General features: G+C 39.0%; 2 protein-coding genes across 2 annotated transcripts in view; both read right to left on the bottom strand.

Annotated features, from left to right (window-relative positions):
• LOC118337760 (protein phosphatase methylesterase 1-like) overlaps positions 1–6,880 on the bottom strand; it is a gene marked incomplete at its 3' end in the record, with an annotated part of 7,078 nt that extends 198 nt beyond the window's left edge. The window contains 10 exon segments of the mRNA XM_035674864.1: positions 1,633–1,677; positions 1,804–1,921; positions 2,663–2,786; positions 2,884–2,949; positions 4,175–4,265; positions 4,349–4,503; positions 4,632–4,683; positions 5,283–5,340; positions 5,448–5,637; positions 6,703–6,880. Of these exon segments, the coding sequence (XP_035530757.1) occupies positions 1,633–1,677; positions 1,804–1,921; positions 2,663–2,786; positions 2,884–2,949; positions 4,175–4,265; positions 4,349–4,503; positions 4,632–4,683; positions 5,283–5,340; positions 5,448–5,637; positions 6,703–6,731 (928 nt within the window).
• A 2,831-nt stretch (positions 6,881–9,711) lies between these two features.
• Positions 9,712–14,746, bottom strand: LOC118337759 (toll-like receptor 13). Its single transcript, XM_035674863.1, has 3 exons — positions 12,265–14,746; positions 10,083–10,200; positions 9,712–10,000 (listed from the first exon to the last, which is right to left on the bottom strand). The coding sequence occupies exons 1-3, from the start codon at positions 14,744–14,746 to the stop codon at positions 9,757–9,759; spliced, it is 2,844 nt and encodes a 947-aa protein (XP_035530756.1). The 3' UTR covers positions 9,712–9,756.
• Between the last annotated feature and the right edge of the window lie 806 nt (positions 14,747–15,552).

Genomic DNA, 15,552 nt, shown 5'->3' on the forward strand with positions numbered 1-15,552 from the left:
ACACACACACACACACACTCCTGGGCTGTCACTTCCAGCGTCGTTGTTGACTGACAGGACCATCTGTCTCTGGAGAGGAACTGCTGCCTCGAGGTGTGTGTATCTGTGTGTGTGTGTGTGTGTGTGTGTGTGTATCTGAGTGTGAATGTGTGTGTGTGTGTGTGTGTGTGTGTCTGGAGACATCCTTCACCTTTTCCCTCACAGTTAGTGTAGAAAACACAGCGTGAAAAGAATGTCAACAATTCCCCAAAATCGCAGCGATTCTCTACCAGCTGGCATTTTTGTTTCTCCGACACTACATTTCCCATCAGCCCTTGTTAACCTCCATTTACTGTCTCCCTCCTCTTTGTGGAGGGTCAACATGTCAGAGGTGACACAGCAGGTTTATTCCCAATAATAAGATTATCCCTTTTACCTCCGATCACTATCTCACCATCACATTTAGCTGTTAACTAATCACCGAAGTATGAGCTCTACGATCATGAACCTGACTATGCAGCAGGTTGATATTTAAAATGATATCTCTGCAATAGTTTAGTGTTTTTATTAAAACTATTGTTGTATTTTGATAGTACTGTTTGTTTTTTAAATAAATGTATTTATATAGAAATACATATATATTTTAGAGCCTCGTCTGCGTACCACCAGTAGTACCATACTTTAAGAAACAGTGCTCTAGAAGAACAGTGCTCCCTGTTAGTGCTGCCAAAAAGTGAACAAACTAATAGTTTGGACCGATGGTTCAACTCATACCGGATCTTCACTCATCATATTCTTGCACTCTGAGTCCGACGTTTCCACCTCTTGACTTTTATATCAAACTAACTGCCAGTGATAAAAATGGTATCAGTACTGAGTCCTACAAACCCGTACAGCTGCTGATACCAGCTCTCATACATGCTTGCTGTACACCAGCTAAGGGCACGGCAGTTACTTTCAATGTAATGAATCACTAAGGTCGGTCAGAAACTTGTTCACTGAATCGTTCAGCGCTCGACCAGAGCTCCGAGGATTTATTTGGATAAAGACAGTTCGCATCTCAAGTGCTAACCTATTGCTATCAAGAACTACGCTACTGAACGCCGAGGCAACATAACAGAAACTGTACGTTCTCTACAATGCAGTCAAAGGGAATTTCTTTCCAATCCCAATTTACAACCAATCCCCTACACCAGGGATCAGCAACCTTTACTATCAAAGAAGACGTTTTTAGCAACAAAAACAAGAACCACAACAAATATTTGAGCCTTATAATTATAATCACGCCACAGATTGAACAAACCGATAAACCAGCAGCATCCATGCACTATTAAATACTTTTCTTCAGAGACCGGTAGCCACTGCTGTTGAAGTTTGGTAAAATATATAGGAAAAGACGCCAGGTCAGGACATAACGTATGACGCAAACGTTTTAGTTGATGTTAATTTAATTCAGCGTGTAATGGCTGTAAATTGGTTGTAGGATTCCTTTGGATCTAAAGACCTGCAAAGATTTGGTAAATTAACCAGGTGATGTTTCAAAAAGTTGTTTTTACATACAACAACAACAACAACGTTTTGTGCAACAACTTATTGAACCAAAACTGAAGGATTACCATGGCTACCACTGCATGTGTTGAATCAGCGTCTCACCTTGCATCTGGCCGATAGTCAGATCTCTGTCCAGCCGGTTGATTCCTGGAAACAGAATCAGTGTCAGGTGACAGTGTGAAATTATTTATTATTATTTATTTACAGTATCAGGAACCATTTTACTCCAGCGTTTTACCGTATTAGGACTTACAAATGTTTTTAAAGACCTACCGGACAACAGCAGGAGTTTGGGCAGGTTGCAAGCCAGGAAGAGGTTAGATGTTCCTCTAAACCAGCCGTCCCAATACTTTTCTGACTTCGACAGGTCTATACGCCACTTGTACACACCCTGGCAGGTATACACAGATACACAGCGTGGTTGGTTAATAATCTTTGTTAATTTACAGGTAATAGCAGGAGGAAAACATTAAGACATTCATGCTGGAATTAAAAGAGTTAAATTGAGTTATACTGGATACCTGTGTTAGGGGTGAGTGGGGAAAGTCAATGGACTCACCAGTCAAATCAAGTTTTATTATATATGTTAATATATAATGTGTGCAATTTTGTGTTTTTTTGTGGGTTTGGTTAGGTTTACATTTTTGGAGATTAATGGAAATCAATGGAAGTGCTGTTATACATATTTTTATAGGTGTGTTTGCATTTAGAAGTTTAGAGCTGAATGGAAGTCAATGGTAAGACAAAGCAAATCTGCTCAAATGTTTAAGGTTTAACTTTGAAAATGAATGTAAGTCAGTGATGTCCTTGCAAGTATAAATGAAACGTTTCTGCACAGGTATTTGTGTGTGAGTTGATGTAAAAGTTTGAGGCTCCATAATGAATGCAAATCAATGGATTGGTGTCACAACACATTCATTATGACATCTCGATAAAATAAGTGTTTTGGTAATGAATATAATACATCACTGAAAGCATGAAACACACATTATAACACAAAAGATTGACATCAAGGGTTAATGATGAAGGTGAAAGTAGGATACTTGGTAATGAATGCAAGTCAATGAAACATTACTTTACCATAAGTGTTTCTGTGTGGTCGTTTTCATACCTGGCCTTCGTTGAGGCTCACCTCTGAGGCAGCGTTTTCTTTGTCGCTGACGTAGCTCTGATCGTAGAACTCTTCGTTACGCTCAACGACAACGTCAGTCACCAGGGTGGCCTGCTCCACAGTGTCGGCCTCCTCCACCTCACACCTAATGTAACATAGTTTACTCAGGTAGACGTAGAACAAAACAATTATCTGTGATCTACTTCCAAACTGGAAGCCAGGATGATCAATATCCAACCTACCTTTTGATCTGACCAGCCATCGAGACTCTGGCAGATTCCAGGTTCCTGATTTGCCCACTCTTGACACTGAACGAAGAACAAGGAGTCTTCAGTTAATTCAACGTTATTCAATGCTGACTTCTTTGTGAGTGCAGCCAGTGTTTGAAGGTGCTGGTTGTGATTAAGATAGAGGTCAAGACGTTTCTGAATCAAACTATAGAATAAGTCTGAGACAGATTTGTTGGGTACAAGTTGACAATGATACATTTTGTTATATTTTTCCCCCCATTCTGTAAATTATCTTGTGGCAGCCTCTGACGTACTGGTTTCAAACTGACCCCATTTACACTTTGTCACTTCCTGCCTCTTGGACATATCAAATAGGGGCGGATTGAAATCTGATTGCTCAAACAACCCTCGGCTGGTGTGATTCTAATTAGAAGTTGAAAAGGTGTAATCTCTTCGAGCTTTACTCCTTCAAAGTATAATTATTTCTTGCAGTCTGTGGTGGGAATAACGACACATAAAGTCTGTCCTGTGATAACAGCAGCTAAAGATACTGAAATTAGCTGTTGTTTTTCCAGTTGACTGAGACAGATAGAAGAGCATCTATCTGATTTATGAGATCCCTGATCAGTTTGACCATTGAATGATCTGTATAGGTGACAGAGCAGCTTTAGTAAGAGCTTGTGAAGCAATAAAACTCGTAGCTCGCTTGCTATGACATAATTGTTGTACCTAAACTGCTAAATTTAAAGTTATTCTTCTTGACTCTTTGGCTGTTAGCAGTCAGGTGTTTTACCACCATCCTCTGGACTTGAGTAGTGCCGACCCTGTAAATGAAAGTGCATCAGATTTCATCTGTATTTTGTTAGGACACTTGAAATAAGTGTAAATTGGGCCTTAAAGTGTAGTCATAATAATCAATCAACTGATTATCTGGAGGAGGTGTTTTGTATTTTTTACTGTCAAATGTTTAGTCTTGCAAAATGTTTTCATCACTGTTGTGAATAAATGAGGACTCTGGTTTCTGAAAGAAATTATGTCTTGCACGAGTTTGGGGCAGAAACCGACAATATAAAGGAATGAAAGGATTAAAAGTCCATCAGTTTGCACAACAAACACAAAGACAGGAGAGGGACAATGGCTGAAAGCAACCGAGATCTTAATCCGCTCCTCTGAAACAAAGGTAGTAAGAATAATGAATCCACAAGTTCTGGAGAAACTGATGAAACAACTTTTGTTAAAGAGGAATCTTGGAAGAACAAACAAAGCCGATTTGTAGGAGTTTTAGACTACAAGGAATGCTCACCTCCACTCTATAGCGTGGTCCATTGACTTGAAGGACTTGGGTCTTCCCTTCAGGAAGTTCTGTATGATGTGGAGCGCCTCCATCGCACTGCCTGCAGGAAGGAAAGTAGACAAGTCAAGTATTTGTGAACGAAAGAAGTGTATGCCTCTACCACTCACACTCTTACACCCTTACCTTCCACCACGTCTATTGCCACCAGGCCCACGGTGGTCGGTAGCAGCATGTTGCTGGCTGTATGCACTGCGATCGCCCCACCGACGCCATGGCCAATCAGGATGATGGGGGGAGGAGTCTCACCATAGCAGGATCGAATCACATTGGCTATATCGCTGAGGAGGGTGATGGATCAGGATTTGTAGCATCATTAGTCGTAGTAGAACAGTAATCTTTCGCTTGCTTGTTAATTTGAGGTAAAAGGATTACTGAAAGCTTGAAGTTTGTGAGTTTGAACTGTTACCTGGACATAGTTTGAGTTGAGAAGTCATCTGATTGGCGAACCAGAGTCCCACCTTAACAGAGAACAAATTCTCACAATAATGCAACTCAAAGTGGTTCTCACTGATAAACAGCTAAAAATAAGCGTTAAAACCAGACACTGAAAGATAAAAATGTATTTAATGTTATGTTATTTACAGAAATTTGATTTACAGAAAACAATTGAAATAAAGTTCCTCCAAGAAGTTGCGATTGTAACAATCATGTAAGTTTAGCCAGTTCCTGTTAATTCTTGCAATTGTGTCCAATAACCGCAACTTTTACCCAAATTTGACCAATCACTGTAATTTCCCATGAGTTTCACCAATCATAACCAATCATCCCCCCGTGCAAGACGTTGAGCCATATGTTAACAAATTACTACCGACTATTGCAGTTCTCACTTCATTGCCAAAAAAAGACCCAAAACGTCGGAACATGCATCTAAATTTTTTTTGAAAATCTGCAGTGAAATCAGTCATTTTAGCCCTCAACAATCCTGTAAAGATTTACATGAACAGATTTCAACAACAACAAAAAAAACCACTGATACCAGCTCAACAACCCAACTCATTTGGATAAACGTTAATACTCGAGAGATGACAGAAAGCTTTTATTCTTTATATTGCCTCACCGTGACCCCTGAGGTCCATGGCGAGTACTCTGCAGGTCGCTCTGCTGGCGATGGCTGTCTGGAACACAGAAAAACACCATGACAATCTGCTGGTATTCAGGATGCAGCCGCCATCAATCAGTCGAGCAGTAAGTCATTTTATCAACCAGCTGTACAGATACTCACGGTGAAGACGGCCCAGGACAGCGCGGAGTGGCCTCCTCCGTGCAGCAGAACCAGCAGCGGTCCATCGCTTCCGGCTTTATAAATCCTGAACACGTCCCTGCTGTCGGCCGGCCCCACGTTCACGTCCTCCATCTGGTCGAAATACTCCCGCCAGGACACCGGCGAGTAGTCAGGTTTACCGCTGACCTCACTGGTCGACATGTAGACACACAGAAAAACGCACACTTTATACTACCCACACAAACTGTATCATTTGTCAGTGGTGTAAGTGGTCATTACATTTTCAATTAGTAGTAGAGCATAATGCTACATAACTTCAGCTTCTTCCTGTCGGTCAGTCTAACGTTTTTAAGCTAATTTATAATGATTGAACGAGTGATTGAGGAACTGAATGAGGAACTGCTAGCAGATGTTGCATTGTGTATGGCAAGTAGATCCCCAATGGTGTGTGCTAATCAAAAAGAAGCAAGCAAAACTTTGAAGAAATGCATAGCGACTGCCCTCTATTGGTTGAAATCGGCTATTGCAGCTTAATTTTGCTATTGGCTGATTTGAAGGCACCCTGCTTATATGAGACCAACGTCTTGACTCTGCAGACGGTGGCCTAGCGAAATAGCCTAACCGACACCAGCGAGTTTGCCTCTTTGAGCTGCTGGCTTAGCTAACATTACTAAAGTACCACACAGAAACTTTTACAAAAGGCTATGAATGTGCTTCTAGTGACTCTCAAAGCTCCAGCGGACTCTGCAGCAGAGTAGGGCGGGTCATGGCTTCGACTTAGTAGGATAGGTAGCTAGCAAAATTTAGGAGTTTAGTTACACTTGAAATAGCATTTGTTCTAGAAACAGGAGCGCATTCGGTAAAGTTACAGCTTCTAGACATTTTTATGACAAGCAAGTAGCACAAAATGACTCCGGCGTTGGCAATATGTGTTGTGAATCAAAGTGCTAAGCTAACTGTGTTTCTTTTGTTTGGAAGAAGTCACTTGAATTTGTTTTTGGTTCCTATTGAGAAAGAAAAAGTCACAAAATTACACAAATTGTTGACAGCTTGTCCTACAAAAAACCTGATTTCCTAAATGAAAAACGTTTTCATTTAAGAGAAGGGAGATAAATGGAAGCAGTTTTATGCCTTTAATTGGAAACTTGAACATTAATTCACCTTTTATTTAAATCCTGTGTTTGTATGTGAGTGCACAGATTCTGTCAATAATGTGTGAACATCAGATAAAAAGTGTTTTAGAGAGGTGACTTACTGTTCTGTATCAAAGTTCTCCTCCCACATGCTGCGTCTCTGTAGGAAGAAGTCCAAATAACAGCTGCTTATCTTCAATCTGCTGCGTATATATTTATATATATTTATATTTATATATCTGTGTGTGTGTGTCAGCAGGTTTTCCCTTAATAAGCACTACACAGCATAAAGAGCTGCTCCTCTTCCTGTCTGCTGACGTCCATCGACTAAATAACAACTGCTGGTGTTAAGTGCAAACACACTATAGGACAATACCTAGTCAGCTGTTGTTGTCAGGTAGCATCGCTGCCGCAGCGTCCGATTGGCTGAGGCGAACAAACGGAGTCAAGAGTCAAAACATTTTCTTTCTTAAATGTGTCTGTGTCTGTAGAGGCTTCGGTTACGTCATTAATCAGCCTCAGTTAGTGACATGTCGGCAGAGCTTTTTCTGGTAGTTTCTGGTAGTTGATGGTGTGCAGAAAGAAAAGCACAGAAAACAAACTGGAAAAGCAATTTAAAAACAGCACAAAATTATTCTCTATGTCATTATGATGAGAAACTTTCTCATTATAATGACTTACAGAAGGTTTTTCCCCCTCATATTGGCAGAAATGGGCTTCCATACTTCTCAGTGTTGCCGTGATTCATTCTCTGGCTTTTTCTTTAATAATTATGGATAAATTGTGTCCCCATCATTAATGTTATTATTTAATTAATTTAAAATTTATTGAATAAAATGTTAATGATGGCATTGTCTTGCTCAGATGTTCCAGCAAAAACTACAAACATCCATTAATTTTATGTAATCAATTCTCAATATACCCTTTTATAATAAAAACAATTCACTTCTTGACATGTTTTCTACTTATAGAAAACATGTCCTTGATTTTAAAGCGTGCTAGACTTAATATCTCAGCATTTAATTATTACGCTCTGAGCTGCATGCTGGAAGACATTTTTACACGTAAACTCAAAACTGACCTCTTCAGCCTGAATTTTAACTCAGGAATTATCTTTATTTACTATTTTTTACTTATTTATTGAATTGTATATTCTAAATTTCACTGTTAAAGTATTGCTTATTATCTATGAATATATGTATGCTTCTTGTTTTATTTGGTTGTTTTTTATGCCTGTTTTCTTAAAGCATAATATTTACTTTTCAGTATAACTTTTATTAAACACTATTGTTACACATCTACTTGTCGACTGTATTTTATTGTAATTTTTATCACTGTATTGTATTTTTTAATCTACCTTATTTAATTTATTAAAATTATTTATAGAAAATCAATTTTGTCTCATTATTGTCCGGTAAGTCGTGAAACACTTTGAACTGAACTAAATTGTATGAAAGGTGCAATACAAATAAAGTTTGATTGATTAAATAAATTAATATATGGAAATGTAAAGTAAATTTGGCCGAACTTCAGGGACAAGAAAACACTGAATTTGTCAAAAAAAGAAGCGTATTAAGTCTGTATGATTGTTAAAAATAATAAAAAAATAGATAAAACAGACTTGTATAAAAAGTTCCCTAAAACAGTAAAATAATCTTCTCAAAATTCATCCAAATCACTTTTACACAAACTTCCTGCAGTTACTGACTTCACTGTTTGGGTTCATTGTACAGTTTTTAATATAATATTAAATATCCATAAAATATGTAACTGAGTCAGTTTATTAAATGATAGAAAACGGTTGCTGTACAGAAGATTTATTTTATTATTCCTTTTACACAAAAGAGGAAAAGTTTCAGGTTTTAACCATTAAAACATCACGCTTGTTTTATAATATGTGTATTTGACGAGAGAAAGTACACACGCACACACACACACACACACACACACCCTCAGGTGGCAGTGACAGACAGTTATAGTATCCAGGTAACCAGCAGTGTGCTGTTGTGAATAAATGAGACTAAATGTCATTCAGAAAAAAAAAACAGACCTCTGTGTTACAGTTCAGTACATAATGAAAGTTAGTGTAACAATAATCACTTTTAATAAAATAATGTATTTATTCATTTATATGTAAATCAGTTGGCAGAAGAATAAAAATATCTTCAGATTCTACATAAGAAAATACAATTTCTGTTTTAGGCAAGAATAAAGCATTAAACCAGTGATACTACATTTCCCACAATGCAAGTTGACAGAGTCTTTCCAGTGATGGAAGAAGTACTACAGGGTGCTTTTAATACCACCAATGAGAAGATTTGATTGAATGAAATAGTTATTTTAAATGTCTGCCACCGGGTCGGATTCCCCTTGAAATCAATTAAACAAGGTTGTGGAAACAATCGCGCCTTTCTCTACAGGGGGCGCCAAAATCAACACAAAATGGAAGTTGTTGTTTTATGTACATATACCAGAGTGTAAAAACAATCCACTAAAAAAGTGAATGAATTCAAAATCCATCATATAACAACAAAATGTACTTAAAGTATTAAACGTTAAAGCGAATACCCCCTATGAATTATACATTATTATACATTTATTATTGTTTTTTATATTTTATATATTTCTGGTGCTTTTTGTCCTGTGTGAGCGAATTTGTTATTTATTAGTTCTCTATTATACGCACAATGTAGTTTACTTTAGCTTGTTATAAACTATTTAAATAATTAATCTATTTATTTTAAGCGGAAATTTGGCTTCAGAACCAAAACTGCAGGTTCAGGCTTGCACATAATTATTTTGGGGGCTTTAAACCAGTGGTGCCCAACTTGGGGGTCGAGATCCCTACTAGGGGCCACTAAAGCTTCACAGTGGGTTGTGGGGCCTTCTTGATTTTAAGGCTTGTAAGAAAACTTAAAAATATACACAGTAGACCTTTATCTCAGTATTTAGTTCACTTCTGTGAAGAAAAGTAAATTGTCTAATAGAACAATGACCAAACGTCAGAGTCAAAAAAACATTGAATTTGTCAAAAAAGAAGCTCATTAAGTTCGTATGATTGTTAAAAATGAATACAGTCCCCTAAACAAAAAATAATCTGCTAAAAATTCATCCAAATCACTCGCTATACACAAACTTGTTGCAGTTACTGAGTTCCTTGTACAGTTGAACCTTTACTAAATTAAGCTTGGGCTTCCACTCAGGAGGTGTGTGCGCTCAGTGGGACTTTCAGTGGTGTTCAGAGCCCGCTGTACGTTCTGCCAGAAGACTCCGGTGTGCTGACCGGCTTGTGGCCAGCTCAGGTAGGTGCGCCTCTTCACCAGACTCCTCATGTGGTAGTACGGAGACAGCTGCCGGGCCGGGATCTCCTCCAGAAACAGCAGGATCAACACGTCCTTCTGCTCGTCGAACAGACGGTAGCTGCAGACACCGACACACCGGATTTTTGTTTGAGATTTTGATGTTTGAGAACGAGTGAGATAACGGCATTAAGTGTACGAACCTGGCCATCTGGATCTCTCTGGTGCACCACTCGCTCTGCAGGTAGTGCCGGCTGATCACGCAGATGGTCTTCCTGCTGCCGTAGATGGCGTCTGTAATGTTGTTTACGATGGGTTTACCTGTGAAAATAACATATACATAACAAATAATAACAGACTCTTTAAAATAATGAAAATGATTTAAACAATGGCAGATAAACACTAAAATGTGTTTGTGAACAGATGAGGAGAGAAATAGTCAACCCAGTGACAGAATCTGGATCCATAATGATCAGCACTGCCTAGTTTGACAGTTTGATCTGAGTTTGGTGCGTTGAGCTGGACGGACTCTGAGAATGAGCTGTCAATCACAAGGTAGCCCGCCTAAAGCATACCTGCTTTTTTATGGTCTGTTTTACTCTAATGGGACCATCATTTACTAAATGAACATCATGCTGTATGGAAGAAGACTGAAACTAGAGACTGAGACCAGAAACTCATCAGGAAACCGTTTACCGAGCTCATAAATCAACTGAGAAATTGGCTCATTTCTCTATAAGACTATTGGACATCTTTCTTGCAGCCCATGTAGCTGCCCCCTGCTGGCCATTAGAAAGAATACAGGTTTAAGACACTTGAACGTTGGCTTCACAACCATCTCATTTATTTTGGTTCACATCCTCTGAAGAAGCCCAGTCTGTCTGACTAATTCTACTAATAACCCAACTGAACCAGCAGTCAATCAGTTTTTAATTCAGCGAATTACTACAAGACAAATAGATGCAGCATGAGGTTTTTGTAGACATCTCCACTTACCACACTGGGAAGTTATTCGATGAAACAAAGTGTGAACTGAGCACCCGATTTCTGTCAGTAACAATATGAAGTTCTGATTGGTCCTAAAGAGGATGTGAAAACTGATACACGCCACCTCGCTGGCTGCTGATATATTTAATCGACAAACATGTCTCTTCATCTGACCTTCATCAGATATATGGGCAGCATCACAACACTTTGCATATACACACACAAGAGCTGCATTTATCATCCAATCTGAGGACTATAGAGAGTAGTTTGAACTTAATTAAAGCTTATGTTCACTTATTCTTTGTTATAATTTTCTGTTAGTTTTGCAGATGTAAGTGCGCACACGTGGGCAGGTGAGAACAATGAAGTCAATGTAAGTGCGCACACGTGGGCAGGTGAGAATAATGAAGTCAATAGGAAACTATTCGGCAAAAGGGGATGTGAAACTCTTGTTGTGAATGCAGCTTCTTTAAAAAGAGAGGAAACAGAGACGAAAAGGACAAAATGATGTTCATGACAAATTCAGAAAGAGTTTAAAGTAGGGGCGTCACAATGCTAGAATACCTGTGAAATGCCACACTTATCAGTAACACAAGTTGATATCACAGTTTCTTCAGAGTTTATCATTCAGGAAGTTTCTATCTTTGGGAACCAAAACTGGTAAAAACACTGAATAAAGCAATTTCACTTCATGACCACCTGGGCACCCTGGTGGTCATAATGTTCTGCAGTCCCAGACGAACAGACTGCTCTGCACTGTGTGTTCTGACACCTTTCTATTCAAACCAGCATTAACTGGTTGTTTGAGCAGTTTGAGCTACAGTAGCTTGTCTGTTGGATCGGACCACACAGGCCAGCCTTTACTCCCCACATGCATCAATGAGTCTTGGCCGCCAGTGAACCTGTCTCCAGTTCCTTTCCTTCCTTGGACCACTTTTGATAGGTACTAACCTCTGCAGACCAGGAACACCCCATAAGAGCTGCAGCTTTGGAGATGCTCTGACCCAGTCGTCCATCACGATGTGGCCCTTGTCAAATCACTCAGATCGTCACGCTGCGCATTTTTCCTGTTTCTAACACATCAACTTTGAGGACAATGTTCACTTGCTGCCTGATATATCCCCCCCATCACAGGAGCCCTGATAACCAGATAATCAGTCATTCACTTCACCTGTAAGTGCTCAGAATAAGCTTTGTGTTTGTAGACATTTTATTGCGGAAATGTTACATATTTTAGCTCTAACAGCAAACTAACTAGCTAACTACTACTAATTTTCCGATACCCGCGGCACTGTAGAAAAACAGGTACCGTTGGGTTTGCAGACTTTTAGCATCAACATGGCACTGAAGTATTTGCATTGTGACATCCCTAGTTTAAAGACAAACAGATGTTTATACCTGGTTCAAAGTTCCTGTGGTGCAGACAGAGTCTCCAGCCTTGCTCCCCCTCCAGCACTGGAAGCATCTCTCTGTAGACCCAGGCCTCATCGTTAACATTGTAGGAGACAAAAGCATCGTAGAGGGAAGGAGTGCCCTTCCTTCTCCTCTTCTTATCGTAGAGGAAGGCCAAGAAGAGGTAGTAGGCATAAACTAGGTGCCACCTCAGGAAGTGGTACATGAAGGATGCAAGCAGGGTAAGCAAGATCAGACAAGTGCTGGAAATGAAGCAGAGGAAGCTAGTGTCTATCCAGCAGGAGTGGATGTCAAAGTCCAGGAAGTTGTCTCCTTGTAGGCTCACAGGAAAGGTGCAAGTATACTGGTGGCCATTGACAACCTGTGTCTGGTTGTTGCTCTGCACCCATTGGTTAAAGCCAGAATTAGAGCATTCGCATGTTAAAGGGTTGCCACTTAGGTCCAGATATGTCAAGGCATGGAGGGATTGGAAGACTGTCTCGTTGATGACCGACAACGCATTCTTGGTGAGTTTTAGCCAGCTGAGCCCCGGCAGATTGGCGCCAGCCAGGAAATCCAAAGACCTGAATTTATTGTTGGAAAGATCGAGTTCCCGCAGGTTTGGGATTGGCCAAAACAGTTCAGGGCTTAAATCTGACAGATCACTGTGGATTATCTGAAGAACCTTCAGTTGAGGAGTGTATTTAAATGTGTCCGGGTGCAATGACTCTGTGAAGAATTTCTCAGTCATTAAGTACTCTAAAGATTTCAGTCCCTTGAGCAGATCTGGTGAAATATCAGTATAATAGTTGTCGTAAACTTTGAGTACAAGCTTCTTCAAGTTAGGTAAATTTGAGAAAGGTGGTTCATCATTTTGTTGAGAACTCTTTTGGTTCCAGTTAAACATAAGATGTAGAGTCAGATTTGCTAATTTTGGTAGTCCTCTGAAAATATCTTCTCTGTTCTTAAAAGCCGAAAGACCAAGAGTTTGGAGATTATCGAGTCCTTCTAAAGCCCCGCTATATATGTTGTAATATTTATCTGATTCTAAATCCAAAACACAGAGGGAAGAAAGATTCATAAAGTCTCCTTGCATGAACATTAAGCGACCATTATTGTGCAAATTCAAAGATTCTAGTTTGTCCAAATTAACCTTGAAGGTGTTGTCCAAAGTAAAAATAGAGTTTCCTGCTAGATTAAGGATTTTCAAATTCTTCAGGTTTTGAAAAGCACATTCTTTAAGTTTTAAAATGTGATTATATTCCAGATTAAGTCCTGTTAATCTTGTCAAATCCAAGAAGTCATAACAGTCAACCTCACTGATGAAGTTAAAGCTCAGATCCAAGATTTCCAATGTGGAGAGTCCTCGGACTGCAAGTGGCAGTTTAGACAGTTTGTTACTCTGCAATTCCAGACTCCTGAGCTTTGTCATTGATCTGAGTGAGTGCTCAGACAGCTCAGACAATTTATTATTAGATAAAGCAAGCTCAGTAAGCTGAGAACAAGAACGTAGTAGGTTATCATCTATGGTGACAATACTGCTAAACATTACCTCAAGACTTCTTAGAGAAGGGATTCGGCAGGCGATGTCTATGAGACCTTCATCTATCCACGCCTTCATAGTGTCCATCTCAAGTTTTTGTAATGAGTCAACTCTCTCCAGCACCGCTCTGTACGCCTCAAAGCTAATATACGTTCCACCAAAGAACAAATTAGTTAAGCTCCTCAGAAAGGTCTTATTTGCTATATCCAACTCAATGTCACAGCTACACTTGCCAAAGGATAGATCCTGCAGATGAGGAAAGACGTCTTTCGTAATGCTGAACCTACTCAGTGGGTTCATATCAAGCTGCAGAGATTTGAGGTTTGAGACATTAAAAGGCATGTCATCGGACTGAAAGGAGGTGAGGTTGTTATACACAAGGGACAAATCAATTAAAGTCGGAAGTTTTAAGATCGGAACAATGTCTGCAATTTGATGTAACTGGTTAGCGGACAGATTAACTGATCGTATGCTGTGCAAGGACTGGAAGGCCTTGGGGGAGATACTTGAGATATGGTTGCAATACAAATCTAGTGTCTCTAATTTGGACAGTCCTTGAAACATGTTGTCTGTCAGGTTTGTGAGTTGATTAAAATCCATGAAAAGGGTTCTTAACTCTACCAAGTCGGCAAAAGCTCCATCATTAATGTGTGAAATCGAATTGTAATGAAGTTTTAAGGAGAGGAGCTTTGGAAAACATCCTAACTCTTTTCTGGTGATCTGTGAAAGGTGATTTGAGCTGAGATCTAGTGATACCGCATTTCTGGGAATGTCATCTGGAATAGTAGCGAGGTTTTGCTCATGGCATGTAACCCACTGATTATTTACATTTTCAGAAAAGAGAATGGTGCAGTTTTTCAGTGAAAAGGCCAGTACAGGATGAGGATGAAACAGTAAAGACAGAAGCAAAATAAGGAACAGAAGCCAACTTCCCTCAGCTCGCATGTTGAACTTCATGTTCACTTTCTTCAGTAACTCAGAGGTGGAGAATATTTTTATTTAATACTGCACATCTGAGGAGGGCGAAAGAAAAAAATAAGAAATAAGGCATTACTCAAAAGAGTTTTGGTTGGTCAGAGATGAGATTGATATTTGTTGTTTTGAGTGAAATATCTCAACAACTATTAGATGAATATTAATGAAATTTGGCAGACATTCATGTTACAATTGTTTGTTTTGTGGCTAAATACCTCGCAAAACCAATGACATTCATTCTGACCATTGTGGTAACTAACCTGCTACATAACATAAACAACAGAATGTTAGCATTGTCATTGTGACGTTAGCATTTGGCTTGAAGCTTCATGCCTCCAACAACAAGCTGCTAACTAACAGTGTCGTTGTAAATACTAATAATAAATTAATAGAAAAATCAATCTATTGTTTTCATCTTTGCCCAGAAGTTGTTAACTTTTGCAACATATGTACCTCATGTGAGTAATTCCATATACTACTTAATACTTCTGCTTCACTACATTTGAAAGGAAATTTGCTAATTTTTTGCTTAATTCTGTGTACTTCACAACTAGTTTCTTACCACTTCATTGATTGATATCTTACATAAAATATTTGAGTGATAATAGTTTCTAAATACACTGCATTGCTACAGAATACTGTAAATAAATAAATAAATAAAATATACACTGTTACAGCATTCATGTGGGACCATTTTCCAGCATGAGTATTTTAAGTAAATTTTACTGATATGGTAACACATCTACTTTAACTTCTCCATTTAATTGAGCATATTT

The sequence above is a fragment of the Morone saxatilis genome, unplaced genomic scaffold, assembly GCF_004916995.1.
Source record: "Morone saxatilis isolate NCDOM2014 unplaced genomic scaffold, NCSU_SB_2.0 Contig4, whole genome shotgun sequence".
Lineage (NCBI taxonomy): Eukaryota > Metazoa > Chordata > Actinopteri > Moronidae > Morone > Morone saxatilis.

Coding starts and splice junctions, on each gene's coding strand:
- LOC118337759 (XM_035674863.1), bottom strand. CDS start 14,746: ATGCGAGCTGAGGGAAGTTGGCTTCTGTTCCTTATTTTGCTTCTGTCT. Junction 10,201..12,264: donor CCACAGGAACTTTGAACCAG/GTATAAACATCT, acceptor TTATTTTCACAG/GTAAACCCATCGTAAACAAC. Junction 10,001..10,082: donor AGAGAGATCCAGATGGCCAG/GTTCGTACACTT, acceptor CGGTGTCTGCAG/CTACCGTCTGTTCGACGAGC.